Raw genomic sequence first — 21145 nt, forward strand, 5'->3', positions numbered from 1 at the left:
GCCTTTTCCTCTTCCCAACTAAGTGTGTAGGTTCCTAAGACCCTGTGTGCAGGTGGCTCCAGCCCTGTGTGCATGGGACACTGGGTCATATCAGGCCTGGGCTCTACTACATGCTTTTGCATGTTCTCTTGTTCAACCTGGCTCTGGGTGGACATTTCTGACCTGCCTTGCCTCAGAACTGGTGCATAGGACTGAGCTGGTCTCATGAGTGACATGGGGTACATGTTGGCTCATGACCTGGGGACACCTTTGACCCAGCAGTGTGGTCAGAGCTGTGTTCCAAAGGACACATTGCTGGAGATAGAGGACCTTGCTTCAGGATCTGAAGACGGTGTTTGGCTGTTCCTGTGCTTGCCATGAGGTTCATGCTGTTTGTGTCTTCCACTGATGTGCTCCATACTGCTCCAGATGGCATGTGACAGGGTCATCTCCTCCCTGTCTGAGCTTTTTACAAGGCTTTTCTGGTCCTCAACTGGCAGCCCCTTGTGCCTTTGCTGGGCTGGCTGTAGAGTAAGGCCTCCGGCTCTGTGTTTCCTTTCCATGGAGCAGAGACAGAGCTCTCACTTCTCTCTGGATGTCCTGGCCCCTGAATCTGGGTGACTACATCTCCTGCCCCTGAGGCCTTCTGCATTTTCCTCCTGCCTGGTTAGCATGTCACCAACCACTGGTTAGTGTGATGTCTTGTGAGGTTGTCGGTAGGCCTCGGACTGTATTCCAGAGGCTGTAGGGGAGCAGACACAGCTCTGTGGAAAACTGTACTCTGCTTTCCACTGTCTATGTATGTATCCAGTTTTCAGCCTTCCTTTTGCTTTTCTGGGAGGGAGTAGGCTGAAGTCTCTACCACCCTCTGGCAGTATGAGGGGAGCCAGCAGTTTCAAAAGCTCCGTGACTATGTAGGCCACAGTCATGGACATCCCCCAAACTGCCTTTCCTGTGGATCTCATTTTATATGCATGGACTGTGGAGATGACACAGAGTGGCCCACTCTCAGAGGACGGTCTGTAAGTAAAATCCAGAACTTTACTTGACATTTGGCCCGCAAGGGTCATGGCGACACCTTGGATCTCCACGTGGTAGTGTGAGAACACATCTTTCTGGGTAGGCCTTGCCATGTCTAGGTGTTTGTAACTCTTTGTCCAGTGATTGACCATTCAAGTGAATGACAGCAGGTGCTTCTGACTGGAGTGATTGTTATGGCGTATACTGTTTAGGACTGCAGGCTCCTCACCCCTGGGCTGCTGTTTCTGTAGTCAGTGGGTCCGGGTTTAAACTGGCTCAGCTGAGCCCAGGTAAAGGCTGTCTTCTCTAAGCTTTCTGCTCACTCACTCTTACCCTTTTCATTGTATCTGTCTACACACACATGTGCATGCATGTTAGGCAGGGAACACTGCTGATGGATGCCTGTCTGTGTCCCTGGGAGTGCCCCTGTGAGAGCCACCTCATTTTCATCCCCTCAGTTCTCCTCCAGTCCATCACTATGCTCAGGCCTTCCTGACTTTTGGCTGCAGCAGTCTATACATGGCCACTAGAGGAAGGACCAGGCCTAACTGCCAGATGGTTGGAAGTTGCCGCAAAGCTTGAGCAGGCTCTCTTAAGATAGGGATTGTTGGGTCATCTGGTGTTTTGGAAGTGTGTTTCTCACTCTTCAACCCGTGAGAGATCTGGTTCTTCAACTATTCGCATACTCAAAGTTGTCCTTTTTGCATTAGGCATTTGCTGTCCTGCTGAGTTTGGTGTGTCTTCAATCATATTTTACATTTCTCTAATTACTCAGTGTGGAGCATCGTTCCTGGAACATGCTGACCATTTATACATCTTCATTTCTCAAGTGTCTCATTCAGTATGACACCCATTTAAAACTGTTTTAAAACTGTGCTGTCTGTTTTATTACAGAGCTGAAAGGTTCTTTATAACTTCTGGACACAGCCCTTAGTAAGTTCTATATAATATAATGTTTCTCCCTTTTTTTTTGCCTTTCCTCCTTTGTTTTGCTTTTTTTTAATAGAGTTATATTTTGATGAAGCTCAAATAATAGTGTGTTTTGTTTGGTGAGTAGATATTCTTAATTTTAATGTTGCTTGTTGTCCGTCTTTCCCCTAGTGGCCAGTGTGCCTCTGCTGTTGAAGTTGTGAGGGCGGTAAGTGTGCGCCTGCACACCCTTGTCCTGGCTCCTCTGATACCTTCGCCTTCCGTCATCTGCACTTGGGGTTTGTGCTGTTACGGAAGGGAGAGGGTGCCTTTCTCATATGGGTACAGAACTGACTTATCAGTGCTGAAAGGCACTCTCATGCAGAGGGATTTTTGCTGCACACCAAGTGACTGTCTTGACAGAAGTCTTTTCTTGTCCTCCTCTGGACCACTTGCCATCTGTACCCACAGAAAAGTGGCATCTGACATGTAAATCACCCCATTCTGTTTTTCTTTCTCAAGATTATTGGGTATCTGCGTTTTGCACATTCTCCCGCAGGTTGTTTGCTTTGTTCTTGTGAGACTAGGTTTCCCTGTGTAGCTTTGGCTGTCCTCAAACTTACTCTGTAGATCACGCTGGACTGGACCTCAGGGTCTGCCTCCCTCTGCCTCTGCCTCTGCCTCTGCAGTGCTGGGGTTAAAGGTGTGAGCCACCTCTTCCCAACTCTCATGCAAGCTCTTGATTTCTACTCCCCATTAATTTTACACAGTGCTCAGTAGCTTCTGTCCATGAGCATGGGCTGTTACACTACTTGTTTACTTGTTAGCTTTTTCTTGTCAGCGTTGTTTATACAGAGAGAGAGAGAGAGAGAGAGAGAGAGAGAGAGAGAGAGAGAGAAAGAGAGAGAGAGAGAGAAGGGGAAGAGGAGGGCAGGGGAGGAGAGGAGGAGGAGAGAGAGATTTTTAGTTAAAATATTACTTGTTTTATTATTTTTAGTTGTGTGTGTGCAGGCGGCTGTTGAGGTTAGAGGTACAGGCGGTCGTGAGCTACTTGCCGTGGGTGCAGTGGACAGAGCTCAGGTTCTTTGGAAGAGTGATGCTTTTACCTGTGAGCCCTCTCCTTAGCCCACAGTGCTGTTCTTCCGCACCGTTTTAAATGGTTCGTCGTGCTGCTGATAACCAGTAGATAGACAGCCAAGTTTCATATCAGTGTTCAGCTGCTGTGCTCCGACAGGGTGATGCAGATTCAGGTGCATTTTCTAGCTAGCAGTGGCAGTGTGGTTTCTTCTCTCTGTCTCCACACAGACGAGGCCGCTTTCCTTCTAACATGTTATGTGGCCTTGGCAGTGCGAGGCTGCCCCTTCCCGTTCTCAGGGGCAGTTCTACACTTCATTGACAATGCTTACGTTTCTGTAGGACTTTCCTTTTGCTTCCAGCTCTCTCTCCTCCCCCATCGTTTCCATCCTCTTGTCTTTTCCTTCCCCTATAAGTAAATTTTCTTCCACTTCTAGTCTTCAAAGACTGTTGCTGACACGACACTGAATTATGCTGGTTGTTTCTGTATTTTTGGTGATCATACTTTCCCCCCCTTTAGCATGTTAATGTGATATTAGGTTTGCTTAATTCAGAATCAACTTCATTTCCTTATTTATTGTTTTAATTATTTCATTCAAGTGTGCATTCATTCATTTGTGTGTGCTGGTGACACACTTAGAGCACAGTGTGCATGTGGAGGTCAGAGGACAGCTTGCAGGAGCTGACTCTTTTCTTCCATTCTGTGGGATCTGAGAATTGAACCGAGGTTGCCAGCCTTGGAGGCATTAGTGCCTTTACCCACTAAGCCATCTTCTGGCCCAGCCTTATTTCCATGGTGATGCTATTTGCATACATCATTGAGCTTTATTTATTATTATTTTTATATCTATTAGTGATGTAGGACCATAGGATATTTTGTAATTCCTTCTAGATTCTTGCTATTTAGTAGGTAGCCTTCCTCCCCGCATCCTCCCTCCTCCCCACATCCTCCCTCCTCCGTGCTCTCACCCTCCTCAGTCCTCATTCCCTCTCTCCCTCCTTCCTGTCCTCCCCCTCTCCTTTCTTCCCATTTTGAGATAGTATCTTATTATGTAGCACAGCAAATTTTGAATTTTCAGCCTTTTCCTTCTCCTTTGTAAGTGCTGGGGTTATAGGCAGGAGCTGTATACCTGGTCTCTTGTCTTTTGTTTAAATGCTTGGAAAGATTTGTGTTGTAATTAGCTGAGCTTGTGGTTTCTGTGTAAGAATTAATTTTACAATTCATTCATTTACTTAATTTGTGTGTGTGTGTGTGTCTGTCTGTCTGTCTGTGTCTGTGTGTGTGCATGCATAGGTATGGAGATGAGAAGACAATTTGTAGGAGTTGAATCTTTCCTTCTATCATGTGAGTCCCAGGAATTGAACAGTCTTAGGCTTGAGGACCTGTGCCTTCACCAACTGGCCATCTCTCCAGGCCTTAAATAGATCCTTGTTCAGTCAGAAAGTTTATTTCTTTTGTTAATTCTGTTAAATGTTGGTCTTTCTATGAATTTACTATTTCATTTGAATTCTGAGCATCTTTAATATGAATCTAACATCTGTGTGATGCTTTACAGTGTTTGTATCTGATGTGACATCACCTTTCCCCCAAGATACTGCTAGCCTGTGCCAGCCTTCATTCCTGCTCTAAGAACAGACAGCAGGCCTTGCTCTTCTTGTTTGGATTTTGTGTATATTTTCTTGTTTGTGCCAAGACAGGACCTTTCTATATAGCACATGGTGTTTCTGCCTCAGCCTCCCTGATGGAGGGATTGGTCTGGGCCACTGTGCCTGACTTTTTTCCTAACCTGTTCTTTTGTTTATCCAGCTTCTGTAGGCAGCCAGGTGCTGCTGGTGTGGGCCTGAGTGATGTGAGCCAGCTTGCTGTAAGCTTTCCCCATTGCTGCCTAGAGTCAATTTCCTTGTGTGTGAGGTCATTTGGCCCTGAGCCATCTGCTTTCCATCTCCTATCCGTCTGTCCATGTGGGTATATGTCTGTAAAACAAAGTAGGAGAAAAACACAGGAAGAAAAGCCAGAGTAAATAAAAAAGAAAACACACAGATTCAGTTTTATGAGGAGTGATCCAGGACGGTATGCACCGGAAGCAAGTGTAGCCTATCAACAGTATCCCCTTGACTGCTCTACAGTTGCTCTCTGTTGTGTCAGGTAGGCTCAGGTGTGGTATTAGCTCAGGCTAATAACACAGGGTACACAGAGGAAGGACACTCAGTCAGCAGAGTGGCCCTGCTGGCTGGTGTGGGTCTTGAAGGGAGTGGAATTACTATGCCACAAGCACAGTTTCATTACTTACTGCCTTGATCAAGGGCTCTGGTGAGCAGCCAGGGTGAGGCAGATGATCACTCCAGAGAGCATCTGCTTTCACACCAGGGACCTGACCTAGAGGACTCCACAGAACAACTGCTTGGACATCTCATGACCCTGCCACCACCCCACCCCCTATCCTGGTCACTCCACAGAGCAGTTGCTTTCCCACTGAGGCCAAGCCCTCCAGTGGCTCCACAGAGCAGAGTTCACATTAGGGATCGTTCATTGAGGTGATCTTTAAGGCAAAAGGATGCTGTTTAGCACATTTCCAGTGAGTGGTGGTGCTGCAGTCCCAGTACCTGGGAAGTGGAACCTGGGTGATCAGGAGTTCAAAACCATCCTTAGCTATATAGCTAGTTCAAAGCCTGCTACATGTGACTGCCTCAGAAAACAGAAACAGCAATGAAACCAAATCAAACTAAAACCAAATGGAAAGCAAGTTTTAAAAGTATATGTCAGAATCTAATTAAAATCATATTTTTAAACACCCTCTCTTCTAAGACATTTTCTAGAGTGTCCAAGGCCTGCCTTGACTGTGCGTGGAGAGCTGTGAGGCCACTCTCTCCAGATGAGTTTATTTCCTATATCTACACATGATTTTTCAGGTTACTCTAGGAATACCCAGATCCCTGGAGTACCTTAGAATACTGGGTGTCCAGGATCTGAGAATGGTAGGAAGCCACCCGCAGTGGGAGCTGGGAGGAAGGGTCGCGTTCACACAGGGCGCTGTGCAGGTGCCCGGGTCCTGGCTGCTCTCCTCCCGCGCTAGCTTGCCAAGAGGAGCACACATGGATTTCAGCTCCTGGCACTTGTGAGTAGTCCTGCCCTCTGTCCCCAGACGCAGGTCATTTCAGGCAAACCAAGGCAGAACATTTGACAAATGGCGACATCTCAGTGTTTGACATTTGTTTGTGATTCCATGAAGCTGTGAATAGAACCCCAAGAGTGGCCTGGCAGTTACGGCAGTGCCTTTATCTGGTCCCCTTTCTTAAAGACCCCTGTCAGAGAACAGGATGGAAGAGTCTGAGGAGGCTAAGCTCTACAGCAGCCTGGCGGCTTACAAGCCAGGGTTCTGCACTCTGCTACCTGCACGTTAGTGTTTCCGGGAGCAGCGTGCCCTGCGTATAGGCTGGCTAAGTGCTGAGTGTACGTGGGACGGAGCTCTGCTGACATTTTCCTTTTGCTTAGCTTCAGACAGCCGAGTCCAGGCGTGTGCAGCCGTGTGGAGGATGCCCAAGGAATTAGAATCCGGTAGCCACGAGTCCCCTGAAGACCCGGCAAGCACTGCGCAGACCCTGGAGCTGCTCTGTCACCTTGACAACGGGGCCCAAGGCAACGTGGCCTGGTAGGATGCTCCATATTTCATACACGGGGAAGAAGCCTAGAGGCTGCTCAGGTGCTGTGTGTGCATAGCTTCCCTCACTTCCTCCAGTTTCTCCCCCTTGCTTCCCACTTGTGTTACTCTTTCTCTACAGAGATGTTTGTACGGCCTGTAACTTTTAGTCCTAGATGTTATCTAGGATACCCACAGTTACAGAACACCTCCCTCCAAGAGTGCTGAAGAACGCGTGTCCCACCCTTCCCCTCTTCCAAATCGCATTGCCTGCAGTCACCTGACAATTATAGACTAGCCTGGCCTCATGTAGCATTTATAACTATCACCTATTGCCTCAGCTTCAAAGACGAAACTTTCTCTTGCTGTAGACTCCATAGGAAGGTAGGATATGCCTGGCAGTGTCCCCAGGTCCCTCCATCTCTGTCCTTTCCTTTTATTTCCTGTCAGTCCTGTGGCATGTGTGGAGATGAAGAAATGTGACTACCATTTGTGGGGATCCTGGGCAGTTCCTCTCTATGAGGTTAGAAGTTGGCTTTATCTCCCAGGCCCTCTACAGTGGCCATAGCTTCAGACATCACAGCATGTCTGTCCTTAGCAAGAATTGTGCACTTGGTACTGTACACGTCAGTGCAATTGCCCATGTCCACATGTACATTTCTGTGAGGAGACATGGGTCCTCAGCAACCCAGCAAACTATTAAACAGCTGTTGTACACGCTCTGTCTGGGTTCCAGGATGATGGGTGAACGTCGAGGGATCTGATCTTAAGGAGTTATGGTCCTTAGAAGAGATGCTGAGCACAATGGCCTGCCAAGGCATGGGTCTGTAACATACCCTGGTTGTCAGGAGTGTGTGCTGTGCCCCAACGGGAAGCAGTGAGTCATGTTTGCAAGAGGACACACCTGGAGGAAGCACTCGAAACTGGGCACTGTCTGGACAGTCTGAGACTGTCACAGTCAAGCTATGTGGGGGCTCTCATGAATTCCATGCTAGCCCTAGGGGATTTGTTTCTACTGCTGTTTCTACTTGGTCAGTAGCCATTTGCTTGTCAAGAGGCACGCTAAGTACTGACATCACCCAGTCTCGCAGGCAAGGGGAAGCCAATGTGTCCTTAAGCTACAGGCATGAACACCGGTGTGCTGTCATTCTACTGCCTGAGTACAGAGTTCTCTTGCAGGGTTCATGCCACACAGTGATTGTGGTACCAGATTAAGCAGGCCTTGGTGTGTGGCAAGCTGATACCTGGGAATGAGGCACCTGAAGGTGGCTTCCTTGACTTCCAGCGTGCAAGTATTCCAGTCACATACCACTCAGAAGGCCATGGCACACTTGTGTGCCCTGTAGGAAGCTGGGTATTAAAGTGCTTGCTCAGTTGCCTTCTGCCCGTGTCCAGGCTACAATGGCTGGCCCAGTGGATGTCCTCAGATTCATCTGCAGTGCTCATGAATTTGACCTTGGTGTTAGTATTCAAAAGAGCTCACCATCTTTTCTGTTTTCCCTGCACAATTTTCTAACATTGCTTGTTTTTAGTGTTTTACTTTAAAGTAATTACAGTCCCACTAGCAGTTGTAGGAATAACCTGGGAGCCCTGAGCACCCTTCACTTGGGTTCCTATGGTAACTACATGACAATGATAGTGACTCCACCATCACTAGAAGTTTCACAAACAACCTGTGCTTATGTGTGGGAGTTCAGGTCCCAGTACCCCAGTATTGTCTCTGCTGCTACTTGTGTCCTACAGGTTGGAAGTGTGTCTGACCTCGGTCCTTGAGGCCCCCTCAGAAGAAGAGTTTGTCCTTGAGCTGTCTGCTCACCTGCTTTTGGTCTCTAGCAAAGCGGAGTTGGATGCAGAGCAGAGATGAGTCTTTCTCCTAATAGGAAAGGCTTGCAGTCCAGCATGTGACCCATCAGATGTTCTTCCAAAAGAGACAAATAGCCCTGGGCTCTCGTTCTCACTCTTCCTAAGCATGCTTCCTGTAAGTGCTGACTCTGGTCAGGGGGAAGACAGTGACTTCAGCACCACGGACAGCGCTAGACCCAGCAGCAGGAGAAGAATCCCTACCACACTGAGATAGAGCTGCCCTGTCAGTGAGCCAGGGCTGTTTCTCCACTGATCGTGTGGAAAGGTCTGCCAGTGTCCCGCAGCCTGGGGAGTCAAGCAGAGTGCACAGGCTTGCTGACTCCTTACAGGACTGTTGGGTTATGTCCTCACCGCCACAGGTGCAGAAGCAGCTGTCACTGCTTGGAATTTGGCTATTGTCTCAGGTGTTGGGAACAGTTCACCTCAGCAGAGAGGGCTTCCAGTGCTTTGCCTTCATATATGTCTTTGTACCACATGTGTGCTTGGTGCCATGTGGTGGGTAGAAGAGGATCCACTAAAACTGGAGCTGCAGATGGCATGAAGCACCATGTGGGTGCTAAGAATAGAATTTGAGTGCTCTGCAGGAGCAGCCGGTGCTCTTAACCACTGAGCCATCTCTGCAGCCTGAAGATGGTCTTTTAAAAATCTTCCATCTCTGTTTGTGTAGTTCTCTTTGAGTTTGTGGCTAGACTGATACTTATGTAATGGTTTAATGTGGAGTAGGTGTATTAACTCTGGGCCACCATGCTTGACTGCTTCCTAGCACTGGTACATGCCCAGCTGGTACGCTCCAGCATGTTTGAGGTCCTGATAAAGGGGAGGTTTCCTGGAACTCAACTTGAGAGCAGGGAAGGAGGTGGTTACTTACCAAGAATAATATAATGTAGCAACACCATGGGTCTAATGGCCAAATAGCCACAACAGGACAGTTCTACCACTCTCCGTCTCTTTCTGGTGATCAGGACATCTCCAGCCGCTTGTGAGCGAGCACTTTGGCCAACAGACGAAAAGCCAAAACGATAGAAACCCCAGTAAGTCATGTTGTGTGTGTCCTTCCAGTAGTGAATGGAGCAGCTCTGCAAAGCACTCTCTTAGGTGATGCGGATCTCCTTCATAGGAGAGGTTGCTTTATTAGTAGTCAGAAACTTTGGAGATGGATGTAAAAGTAGTTGAAGCCCACTGTGATACGTTCCCAGCTACCGTATCCAGAATCTGGCTTGTATCATAGTAAGTTTCATAGTTTCTTAAGCGTGCAGCTCCATGTAGGTATTTATTTCTCTGGCCGCATTCTGAGTAACTATGGTGCTGCACAGCCAACTGACCCCTGCTTCCCAAGCCAGCTGCCAGAGAAGAAGACCCCTCCCCTACGGAGAGAGTAAATATCACACTGAAATGCCAGCCAAGCTGAGCAGGCAGGACACCTGGGAGGGCTGGTGTGCATAGCGAGCTGGTGATTAGGAAGTAAAGGGCAGGAGTGGTGTTGAGAGAGGAGAGGGAGGGGACCCAGAGTATTTGTCAGGAGTAGAAGACCTGGCCCTGTCTCTCTCCTTTCTAAGTTTGGTTTATGTGAGGAAACAGGATGCTGCCATAGGGTGAATATTGTGAAGAGCAAGTGAATGGTTGTCCAAAGTCCTGCAAAGCTGCTTACGGGAAGGTTTTAGAAGTTCGTGCTCTGACTGTCCTGAGACAGCAGAGATCTGCCCGTGATCACCGCAGGCCACTGTTAGATCAGCACAACTTCAGAAGAGTCATCTCAGTGCTACTGTGGTCCCTAAGCAGACACTCAACAAGCTGACTCCTGACTATTGCTCAGTACCAAACCTGTCTCTTAGGCTGCCGCTTAGTTTGTGGAGGAAAAGCACAGTTCTATGACGCCAAAGGATACTGTGAACATCCTTTGGTGTTTCCTCAGCAACTCCGTAGAAGGGAATGTGTCATTGTCCTTTCCCCATATGAGTTTAGAAAAATTAAGTATTAAAATGCAATTCACAGACAGAATTTCCTGGGAAGAATCAAATACAGAAATCTGAAAATAGTGTAGAAAGTATAGATCATTATTTACAGCAAAGAGAAATTTATATTCATGTTTCCCTTAATTAAAATGTCTCAAGAGTGTGTTTCTGTTGGTCCTTTTCTGAACCAAGTGTCAGTCAGAACATGGGAAGAAACAGAGAGTGCACAATTGTGCCCTGTGGAAAGGGAGAAAGCAAGTCCATTCTGGCTGCTACCACCAAGTGCTGCACACTGGGAGCTTTTAATGGCAACATTTCATTCCCACCAGTCTTGATGTCAAAAAGTCCAGCTTATATTCCCTGTAGACCTGGAGTCTGATGAAGTAAGTCCCTCTGTTCAGCTCACTGATGGCTCCTGTCACTGTCTTCATGTATTCACAGGAACATGAGCTCCCAGGGCCTTGTTGCTCTTGATAAGGCCATCAGTGATATTGAAGGTCTGTTATTGAAACTTGATGACCAATAACAATTATAAACCTAAAGGTATGGTGATCCATGTGTGAGGATGTTCCTCTATAGCTGTCACTCCTAAGGAGCTGAGAGATGAAAAGACAAAGGACTTCTTATCTGGATGATCAGAAAGGCTTCTGATCCTCCTATATTAGCTTGTTCTTTATTTCAAAATTTACTATAATTTAAAAGCTGCCTTTGAATTTGCCGAAACCTAGGAACAAGAATCTTTGGAGTCATGTAATGCGTCTTTAGACATCAGGGGAACATCACCTGGGCTTGCTGTGTTCTTCCTGACTCTCGGGTGGACTCCTGTGAGGAGATGTTGGGCGTTAGTAGCAATGTAAAGGAGTCTGCTCTAAGTATGAGCCAGGTTAGGCTGCTGTGGATTTTGAATTCCCCACAATAATTAAGATGACCTGAGCCAGCTCTGCTTGTTCAGCTGAAAGGCAGGAAAAGACTCTAGCGTAGAGTCCTATGTGCTCTCTCCATCCTTCAACCCTGTTCCACCCCAAGCAACAGTGTATCCAGGGGTAGGTGTTGAGTTTGTGTGTCTCTTGCATCGTTTATGGGGGTGGGGATGCTTCCCTGTTACACTTAGACTCTGGCCCTCTTTGCTCTTGAGTTCTGACTGGTGGAAGGCTTCTCTCAGTCAAGTTGAGCATACATACTGTAGAGTTCTACTGAGTCGCTAACTGCATGTTGTACTCTAAAGAGAGAAACACCTGACACAACCACCTTCGCCTCACCTCCAGGCGGTGTTTGCCCTTAACTTTTTGTCTGCCTGAAAGTGGAATTTTTTGGTTGATAGCGCCATAAGATGTTTGTTCCAGTGCGATGTCAGAGTAAACAGACTTTTAATAACCAAGTCACCTGGTGTCAGAATTACATGCTCGCCTGTCAGAAAGTTCCCAGGTAACATATCAACATGACTCTGTCACTGGAAGTGTTTCTTATGCCACAGCATAAAGGTCCTGTACCTCTGCAGATAGATCAAAAGGGCTTGTTGACTTTCTGATGTGGTTCTCAACACTGCCTTTTTAATCCTTAGAGCACTTGTGTGAAGGTTACTAACCAGATCTTTGTGTCACAGGAGCATTGTTCTGTGGTCTGAGGAAAAATTTTGTTATATTGAATTTCTTATGTAATATTCTTTTTAAAAGAGTTGACTTACATAGCATTTCTTATCCTAAGCTCTGCCCTTCCCTACTCAGTAAGCAGCATGTGGAGAACCTGGTAGCTGTGGCCACTGCTTCTCACGCAGTGGGGCCTGTGTGGACTGTCCTACCCTCTCGTTAGATGCCCTGCACATCTGTGATCAAGGGAGGTGGGGAGGAGCATGTATGGAGAGTGCCAATCTAAGTTGTGTTGCGTTGCCTTGACGGTTGCCTTGTGGTGGTGGAAATATCCCTTCCCTAGGTGCTGATGGAGAATCATTAGTTTTGGGCTCACATACTTAAAGAAAAATGTGTTTTTTGTTTGAACATGAAACTTGCTGATTGGAGCCACCCTCCTGTTCCTGTGGCCCTTGGTAACTTCTTCAGAAGACCTCAGCTCTAACTTCACTGGGTTTACTTACAGTCAGCCCTTGCTTGTGTTTTTTTGCATCATGATGATGTAGGGACAGACCACATTTCTACTGGCTGTGTGCTACTGTTTTCTTGACTTGTTAATATTGTTTATGTCTTCATTTTCTGGTAGAATGTGATAAAAAAAAGTAGGTGGTTTTTATGAACAATAAATAAATAAAACTTAGTTTGGAAAGGATGGCAGAAACCATAGGCTGTTTGCTCTGTTTATAGCACTGGTTTCATGGTGATGATATATAGGAAGATGGAATTTCCCTTTTTATTGGGTTTTGTGTACTACAGCTATCACCAACATGATGACCAGAGGAGAGTAACCTGTAAAACAACAACAGGTAAAGGTCATTGCTGCTGCAGCTCTATAGACGCTCTGCCAGCTGTGCTCAGTGCTGCAGCTCCATGCTGCTTGCAGGAAACAAAAGTCCTTTTCCCTGTGTCTTTTGCAATTGCATGTTATAGGGTAAAAACAAACTGGGAAATAAGAACTGTCATCACTTACAACATCCTCCCGGCAGCAGAGACCCATGCCTGACAACGGCAGAGGGAAAGCCTGTGGGCAGAGTGTGTTCTCTGTGGGTGCCTGCCTTCTGTGTGTGAATTGTAGGAGCCACAGTTATCTGAAGGAAGCCAGTCGGCTCTACATGGGACGTGTTCTGTGTGATGGCAGCTTTCCTTTGTCTGCCTTCTGTGTGTCGCTTGTGTGTTTATTTTGCCTACAGATTTTAATTGGTGAGCTGTCAAAATTTACTACAATGTTTTCTGGAAGTCTACTGTTAGAGACTCCTAGAAGCCTGACTCTGAAACGTCTGGGCTTTTAGGTCTTTCCTCGTGCTGCCTTCCTGGGGGTTGGGGCTATGGTGGTATCAGCAGGAAGCTGCACTGTGACCTTGACTAGGATGAGATGGGTCTTGTGTGTGGGGTTTCTGGTCTTCCTCTTAGAACGTTTTTGATCTCTTCTCCCTGACCGTTAAACCCACTCTGAAGTTGTCCTGGAAGGAAATGTCCAACAGTTTCCTCAGTTCTGATGGGATGGTTGCCTCCTCCAATTTGCTTTTAAAGGACTGGCATAGGCAGTGTGCATGGGAGCACCTGGGACCATGGCTTGGCACCTGCCTGGCTTTAAGATGAATGACTGCCAGAGGCCCTAAGCCAAGTACTGTGAAGGAGACTCTGATCCAGGACTTCATGTGTACAGGGAAGCAAAGCACAGCTAAGTGTACTTTACAGAGCCAAGAATTTAGTGTCTGGCCTCTGCTGCTGACTTTCCCCCTTAAAACCATTCTCTGGGAAATTTTTTGCTGTTCATATAAACAGAGTTATATTTATTAACAAAATATCTATCTGACAACAGGAATCTGGGTAGGTAGGGCTTGTTTGGGCTCCTAGTTTCAGTGTGTAGTCAGTCCATCATGGCAATGACGGCATGATGGAGCTGCAGATGTGATGTCAGCAAGGCAGTGCAGGTCACATGACATCTGCAGTCGGGATGCAGGGACGAATGAATGCTGGTGCTCTGCTCACTTTCTCCTTCCTGGGTAGTTCAGGACCCCAGTCCTTTTGGTTGTGGTAAGTCCTCTTCAGCTAATGTTTTATGTAGAAATGTTTGGAACACTGACAGTGTCTGTGGGACGTGAATGTGACCTGGTCCTGATTATAAGGCTAACCTTTTCTTCTGAGCTCTAACCTAAGGGTCATGGTAAACAGATGGAGTTGAGACCCTAGCCTTCAGACAACGCATGGCAGTCAGTTATGGGTAATGCTTGATAAAGGTGTTCTTCATCCCAACCCTTTACATTTAGACCAAATCCTAGTGCTGGCCAACATTTAGTAATGGTTAAGGAGCAGTTGCCCAAAGGGAGAATTTCTGTTATTTTTTGGTCACTCTATAATCCATACCTTAAAATTGTGCAATCTTTAGGAAACAGGTTAAGTCTTTACTTATAACTTTCCCATGTTTTACAGATGACATGACTAGTCCACTTTGGGCCCTGCCTGAGAATATTAGTTGCAGGGCCCCAAGAGTTTTCTGTGCTTCTGAACAAGAAAGACAGACAGTTGTAAGGCAAGAACCTGAAGGCCCCACTTCAGACAACTTTGAAATACCAGGAAGTCACCTCAAGTTTTGGTTGTTGGCACATGTGCCTTGTGTGTGTGTGTGTGGGTATGCATGGATGTGTTTTCGAAGGATGCTTCCAGTGACCAAAGTTGCCGTTGCTACTACCTGAACGGATACCATCTATCTGTAAGCCCAGGTTTAGTTCCCAGACTCTATGGAGCAGTACACACATGTAGGGTACATATAAAGCATTAGCTGAAGCATTAGCTGACTTACCACAGCCAAGGGAACCACCATCGCAGAGACTGGGGTCCTGAACTATCCAGAAAGGAGAAGGTGATCTGAGCACCAGCATTCATTCGTCCCTGCATCCTGACTGCAGATGTCATGTGACCTGCAGTCCCTTGCTGACTCCACATCTGCAGCTCCATGTAACTCCCTCAAACTCACAATGATCCTCCTGTCTTTGGCTCCAGAGGACTGGGGTTAAAGGTACGCACCACCATGCTGGCTTTTTTTTTTTTTTTTTTTTTATACTGTTTCTTGGGAACTTTTGCTTGTAGGCTTGCACTTCAGCTTCTAGATTGCTAATAGAAATCATTTGTGACTTTCAGATTCATAAAAGTGACTTTCATTTAAGTTCCTTACTCGATTTTTTTTCTTTCTTTTTTTTTTAAAGAAGCTCTTTTCATGTGCATTTTCTGCCCATGGCCTGCTAAATCCTGGGACTTGCACTCTCTCCTCAAAGATGTGGCTTTTGGCTACAAGGTGTCTGTCTTCTCTCTGCTGAGTCCTACACCAGGAAAGGTAGCCTTTTGTTGGGAGTGAGAGTGCCGTGAGCCAAGGGCAGGGAAGAGGCTACTGAAGTGTCCAGGAACTGCTGGAATGTGAATACAGATGCTTGTCACACAGGGTTAGAGCACTGTGCTTTCTCAGGGAGGCTGGGGACAGGTAGAATCACAGGACATAGAATGAGCAGGGTGAACATTATATTTCTCCTTCTGTCAGGATGCCAGCAGCCCCCTTCCTGGGCTATTCTGGCCAAAGCCTGGGCCGTTTTGATTTCCTCTAAATTCCTGGGTTGACAGTGTAATCTGTAGAGCCTGGCCGTGTGGCCTGACAGCCAAGACTGCAGCATGTTCTCTCCTCCCAGGTGCTTGTTCTTAATGCACGAAGGAGCTTTGCCACCTCTCTGAGGGTTCTGTGCCTGTTCTTAAAGATTTCAAGAAGGGTGATAACGAGGAGGGTGCCCACATGTTTGGAGCAGAGTGGTAGCATGAATTGACATTAAATGGATGACTTGGGTATTTTACTGAGAACAGACTCAGCACAGTGAGTCACTGAACAAATGATATCCCTACTAGTCCTTTTCCTTTGGTGATAATGTAGACAACATTTACCTCCCACTCACTGGGCCCTCGAGTAAATAAAGTTTTATTGCATTGTGCTGCCAAGGTTTGGTCCTCTGTCGCCAGTAGCTGCTTTTGTGCATCAGAGAGCACTCTGCTGGTCTAGAAGCCACACTGCTCTTCTGGTCCTTGCTGTTTACCATCCAATCCTTGTGGGGACACTGGATAACACTTTCTCCAGCTGCTTGACACAGCAACTCCTCACTGGGAGATTTTCAGATTTTTGTTGAGCAAATTATGGATTTTGTTTAATGTTATGAATAGTTTTATGGTTTTTATTTTACAGTTGATTAGATTTAAGTTCTAAAAGAAAGACTGGCGATTCTCTGGTCCTGTAGTTCTTCACCCACTCAGGCCTCTGCTCACTGAGAATTTGTTCCAGTGAAACACAGATGGAGAATGAGTTCTCACAAGTCAGCAAGTGCTCCTGTGAAGGGTGCCTGTTAGAGACCGTGTCATAAAGAACAGGGGTTCACAAGAGAACTAGAGGCAACCGGCCACACTTTACAGGATGTACAAACTTCCTTGTTGTCAAGGATGTAAATCAAAGCAGCACATGTACTTTGGTGGGGAATTGGGAGTTCTTAACAGAATGGCCAGAATCACATTTATGACCAAAACTGGGGAAGCACCTGTGTGGGAAGAGTCTACAAGCACATCTGTCTGTTGAACCTGAATTGGCAGTTCTGATAACTGACCTGATCTTCACGGGTGCCAAGAAGTGTATCTCTAAGATACCTACTGTTTTACCGTACAAATCAGTTGTGTGAAAAATTGGAAAAAAGCCCAGAACTGTCATACAGTAGTAACCATATTTTAAAGGCACAGAAATCCTGGGGCCGGAGAGACAGGTCAATGGTTAAAAGCATTTATTGTTTGTACAGACAACCTGAGTTTGATTCCCAATGGTCACACAGCAGCTTGTAACTACCTGTAACTCCAGGTTCAGGGGATCTGATATGTGATGTACATTTCTGGCCTCCATGGTCACCAGGCATTCATGTGGTACATAGACATACATGCAAGCAAAACACCCATGCACAGAAAATGAAAATTAAAATATATGAAAAATCACAGAAATCTATATTATTGACTTCTGTGAAGCCTGTGGATAGAAGTGTGTATGTTTGACCTAGAATGACCAGGATAATTTAAAGGAAGAACAGAAGTTTCACAGTGATACCAATGGCTGGTGACAATCCTCCAGGAATCTTTGTAATGTGCTATCTGCACTCTGCATGTTAGAGATGACCTAGAGAGCATGTGACCCAAGCAGTATGACATCCCAGGAGGGGAGAATGCGAGGGACTCCAATTCTAATTTCGCATTTTTTAACTTGGCGTTTGACTTTGTGTGCAGAATAAGTAAATACCACAATTCAGTGAGGTGTCACCAAGGCCAGTGCTATCTTGAACTTCGTGCCAAGAGGAGAGCTCCTTTAGTGCCCACTCAGGGCTGCTTATTACTTTGTTAACAAGAGTTGGTCGATGTGGGTGGTTCACTGACGAAGGCAGTAGTGCAGTGCTGGCAGGGGCACGTGGGAGTAGTAAAGATGGTCAGCTGAGCTGCCGTTATAAACCCTGGAGAAGGCCAGGGAGAGCAGGACCACAAACACAGCAAGTCTGTGTGCTACTCCCCCAACGGCAGCAGGGTGAGAGAGAGATCACTAGGTGGTTTCCAACCACCAGGCTTAACAGAACAAGTCAACACTTTTAAGGGAAATAAATGTCTCTAGGCAAACGACAGTGGAAGCACACAGCAAGATTTATAGGGTGCAGCAAAAGAACTTGTAAGAGGGAATTTTGTAGTGGTGAGTATCCATGTTAAGTGTGAAGTGATGTCTGCATTAAGTTTCTAGTGCACGTATCCTGTTAAGTATGTAGTGGTGAAGGAAAGAGATCACATGCAGCAGCCAGCACATGGCAGGTGGTGCCGTGCAGTATCTTGCATAGTAGTAGTGACATGCAATGTCTGACATGTGTCCCATTAGTGCAGTATTGTGTCGGGCTTCCTGTTGAGAGTTGCACTGAACTAAACTGACCACGCAGTGTCTCCATAAAACAGGACAGCATATGGTTCTTAAAAAGTAAAATTCAACAAGCTTAGTTTTGCCTGTGGAGTTTAAGAATAATAGACATAGAAGATTGCTCCCAGATTTGTGTCCCTATAGATAATACTGCTGACAGACTAGAGGGGCAGAGTGGCAGAGGGCCGCTTCTGGTAGCGAGATATTGCCCCTAATGCAGTTGGCAAGGCATGCAAGCTGGATGTGTGAGTTTTGACTTCAGCACGAGGCTGCCCTGCAGTTTTCAGCTGGGAATGAGAGTGGACACATGTGGATAAGGGCCTAAGAGTCTGTGTCCATCAAAGGTCTGCAGGGCTTGAATTACTTGCTTTCCGAAAGTCACAAGAGTTACCTCCCCAGCAGCCCTCGTCCTGGGGAGCAGCCCTGTGAATGGGCTTCTGTTCCCTGAGTTGTACCCGATATGTGGGATCTACTCAGTTTTCCTCTATGGGATCTACTCAGTTCTTCTCTATACATCTTAAGTACACTGGCCATGGAACAGGCAGAGAGAAGTCTCACCTCTCCTCAGTGCTCTCCTGTGCAATGCTCATCTAGGCTGTGAGAATTGACATTGGGCCAGGAAGGCAGACGCCATGAACAGTGTGAGAGGTGATATGTCCAGAGGCTAGCTCACTGCCGTCTGTGGGAGAGGTGGTAAGAGGGAGGTGCTTAATAACTGAAGCCTGTCGTTCCCTGTAGTTGACTTGCTCTTTCTGGTGTCAGCTCTGAGCCAGTGAAGAACAGTGATAATCCCTCTCTCAGACTAGAGGCATGTGTAAGATGCTTGTGTGCTTATGATTGTGTGCCTGGGTATTTCCCTGTCACCTGCAGAGCACTAGTGCACAGGGCAGCTATTTCAGGGAGAGCCCTGTCTACCAGCAGGCAGCCCCATGACTATTTCTAGCCTTGCTTGTGTCCTTGTCTAGTGAGTATTTAGTGAGATGCAGAGTCAGCTGGTCTCTCCCTAGGCCAGCCTATGATACTGTTATGTACCTATCCAGCCTTTGGGGTTCAAGAGCAGGGACCCACTTCTCTGAATTTGGCAAATACCTTGTCTTGCCTACCTGCCCTTCCAGGCTTCATAGATGCTGCTTTTAGGTTTTATATTCATTGTGACCTTCAGAAACAAGTGACAGAGAACTTGGGTCTGGGACATGAAGCTTTTGCAAATGGACGTAATAACTCAAAACCAGGTTATTTTCTAAAGCGAATGGATGTTGCCTCCTGTGAGCCTTAAGCAATGTGAGGCTTCTTTTCACATTAGAATATATTTCCCTTTTTTGACATAAAAGTTACTTCTACAGCCACGTGAAAATCATTTCATCTCCTCCTCTGTTCAAAATACTGAGAAATGTGAGCTTTTTCTCAGAGACTGGCAGACCTTCAGAAGAGGAGACAAGGTGGGACACTGCGTGATCGTCGTGCTGGTCGGGGAAGGTGCCGTTGTAGGCTGTGTTAGCAGGAGCAGTGTCCTGATCACAAGGTCTGGTGCTTCTGGTTAGGATGGCGTGGGATGTGCGTAGCTGGTTTCTGTGTGTAGGTGACCTTTCTCATTGCTGTGGCCATATATCTGACAGAAACAATACAAAGGAGGGAGGACTTATTTGGGCTCATTATCTGAGGGGACACAGTTTATTGTGGCACAGAAGGCATGACAACTGGAGGAAGCTCCCTGCTCGTGGATAGGAAACAACTCAGAAGGAAGAGAAGCCTTAAGGGTAGCCCACGTTGATGAGACTTCATGAGTGCAGCTTCACAGACACATCTAAGGGATAAACTTTCACACAAACTTCCTGTTCCTCCGGCTGTTAGACTCTTTCCCCCCAGTCTTCAGCTCTGATCCCTGAGCTTTAGGATCAGGAATCGTGTTGTGCTCATGCTCACTTGTTCTCTGCCTCTTCATCAGCTGCAGTGCTCTTCATCTGTTAGGAGACACTTTCTGACGAGAGGGTATAGATACTGTAGATACTGCTGTAGGGATATAGAAACTATAGATATAGATAGGCAAGGATAGACATAGATAAGACCTATGCTTACCTATGGCTGTAAAAAAAAATATTTAGAATGTAGTTTATGATATAGTGCTGTGGTTCTCAACCTGTGGGTCTCGACCCCGGGGTGTCCAATGACCTTTTCACAGGAATTACCTAAGACCATCAGAAATCACAGAGACTCTTCAGATGTAAAGGAAAATGAGACCATAAACTTTGTAAGTAAATGGGTGGATCAAGATCATATTGAGTGTGATATAACCCAGATAACAAAGGGAACTTCAGTTTTATATCCTTGTCCAAGAGTGGACTGACAAGGCCTCTCTGACACTGGAGCCAGTGCCTCAAAGGGGTCAAGGTTCCTGGGGAGCCAACTCTTCCCCTGAGCTGTGGTTATCACTCCTAAGGCATCTGCATCTGAGGTACCTGTGTTCTCTTTACCAATATTGTCTGACTTAGTTCTTTACTGATCTTGGCCATTTCTCCCCGAAAACAGTATTCAAGCTGTTGTACTTCTTTTTAAACTTGCCGCAGCTTATGCAAGAACCCTTGATCTTAACTATTGTTTTGTCTTCTTTACTTTACATCCCTGGTCCCCCCACTCAACACTTTACCTCAAGCCTCTTACTCCTGCCATTTCAGTTATTGAAGACTAGTTTAATAGTATCAGAATGTTCCATGCAAGCTTCCAAGAGAGTGAAGCAGCCAATAGTCTACCCAGATATGATACCTATGAGCTAAAACAGCAACTAGTATGTCAAGATAACTCTAAGAGTGCGGTAGCAGCATGCATACTTTGGGGATAACCAACAGTTCTCTAGTTGTTCATAAGCTCCACTCAACAAAAGGGAAATCATGCCTAGTACTAAAAACCCCGCCAGCTATGCAGGGCTAGTGAAGTCATGGATCTCAGAGAAAAACCCACAACAACCATTTCATGAAACCAGTGGTGGTTCTTAACCTTCCTAATGTGTGGACTTTAATACATTTCCTCGTGTTGTGTCCTCCCTGCCCCCCAATAAAATTATTTCTATTGCTGCTTCATAAGTGTACCTTTGCTACTGTTGTGAATCATAATGTAAATATCTGAATA

The 21145-nt window shown here is 46.4% G+C and overlaps 1 protein-coding gene across 1 annotated transcript in view; it reads left to right on the forward strand.

Moving 5' to 3' along the window:
* The first annotated feature begins 1914 nt into the window (after nucleotides 1-1914).
* The window catches only part of Eipr1 (EARP complex and GARP complex interacting protein 1), a 43022-nt gene continuing 23791 nt past the window's right edge, over nucleotides 1915-21145 (forward strand). The window contains exons 1-2 of the mRNA XM_032907565.1: nucleotides 1915-1932; nucleotides 6476-6632. Of these exons, the coding sequence (XP_032763456.1) occupies nucleotides 6517-6632 (116 nt within the window). The 5' untranslated portion in view covers nucleotides 1915-1932; nucleotides 6476-6516. The remainder of the gene's footprint in view (nucleotides 1933-6475; nucleotides 6633-21145) is intronic.

Source organism: Rattus rattus, chromosome 7 (genome assembly GCF_011064425.1).
Source record: "Rattus rattus isolate New Zealand chromosome 7, Rrattus_CSIRO_v1, whole genome shotgun sequence".
In the NCBI taxonomy this organism is placed as follows: domain Eukaryota; kingdom Metazoa; phylum Chordata; class Mammalia; order Rodentia; family Muridae; genus Rattus; species Rattus rattus.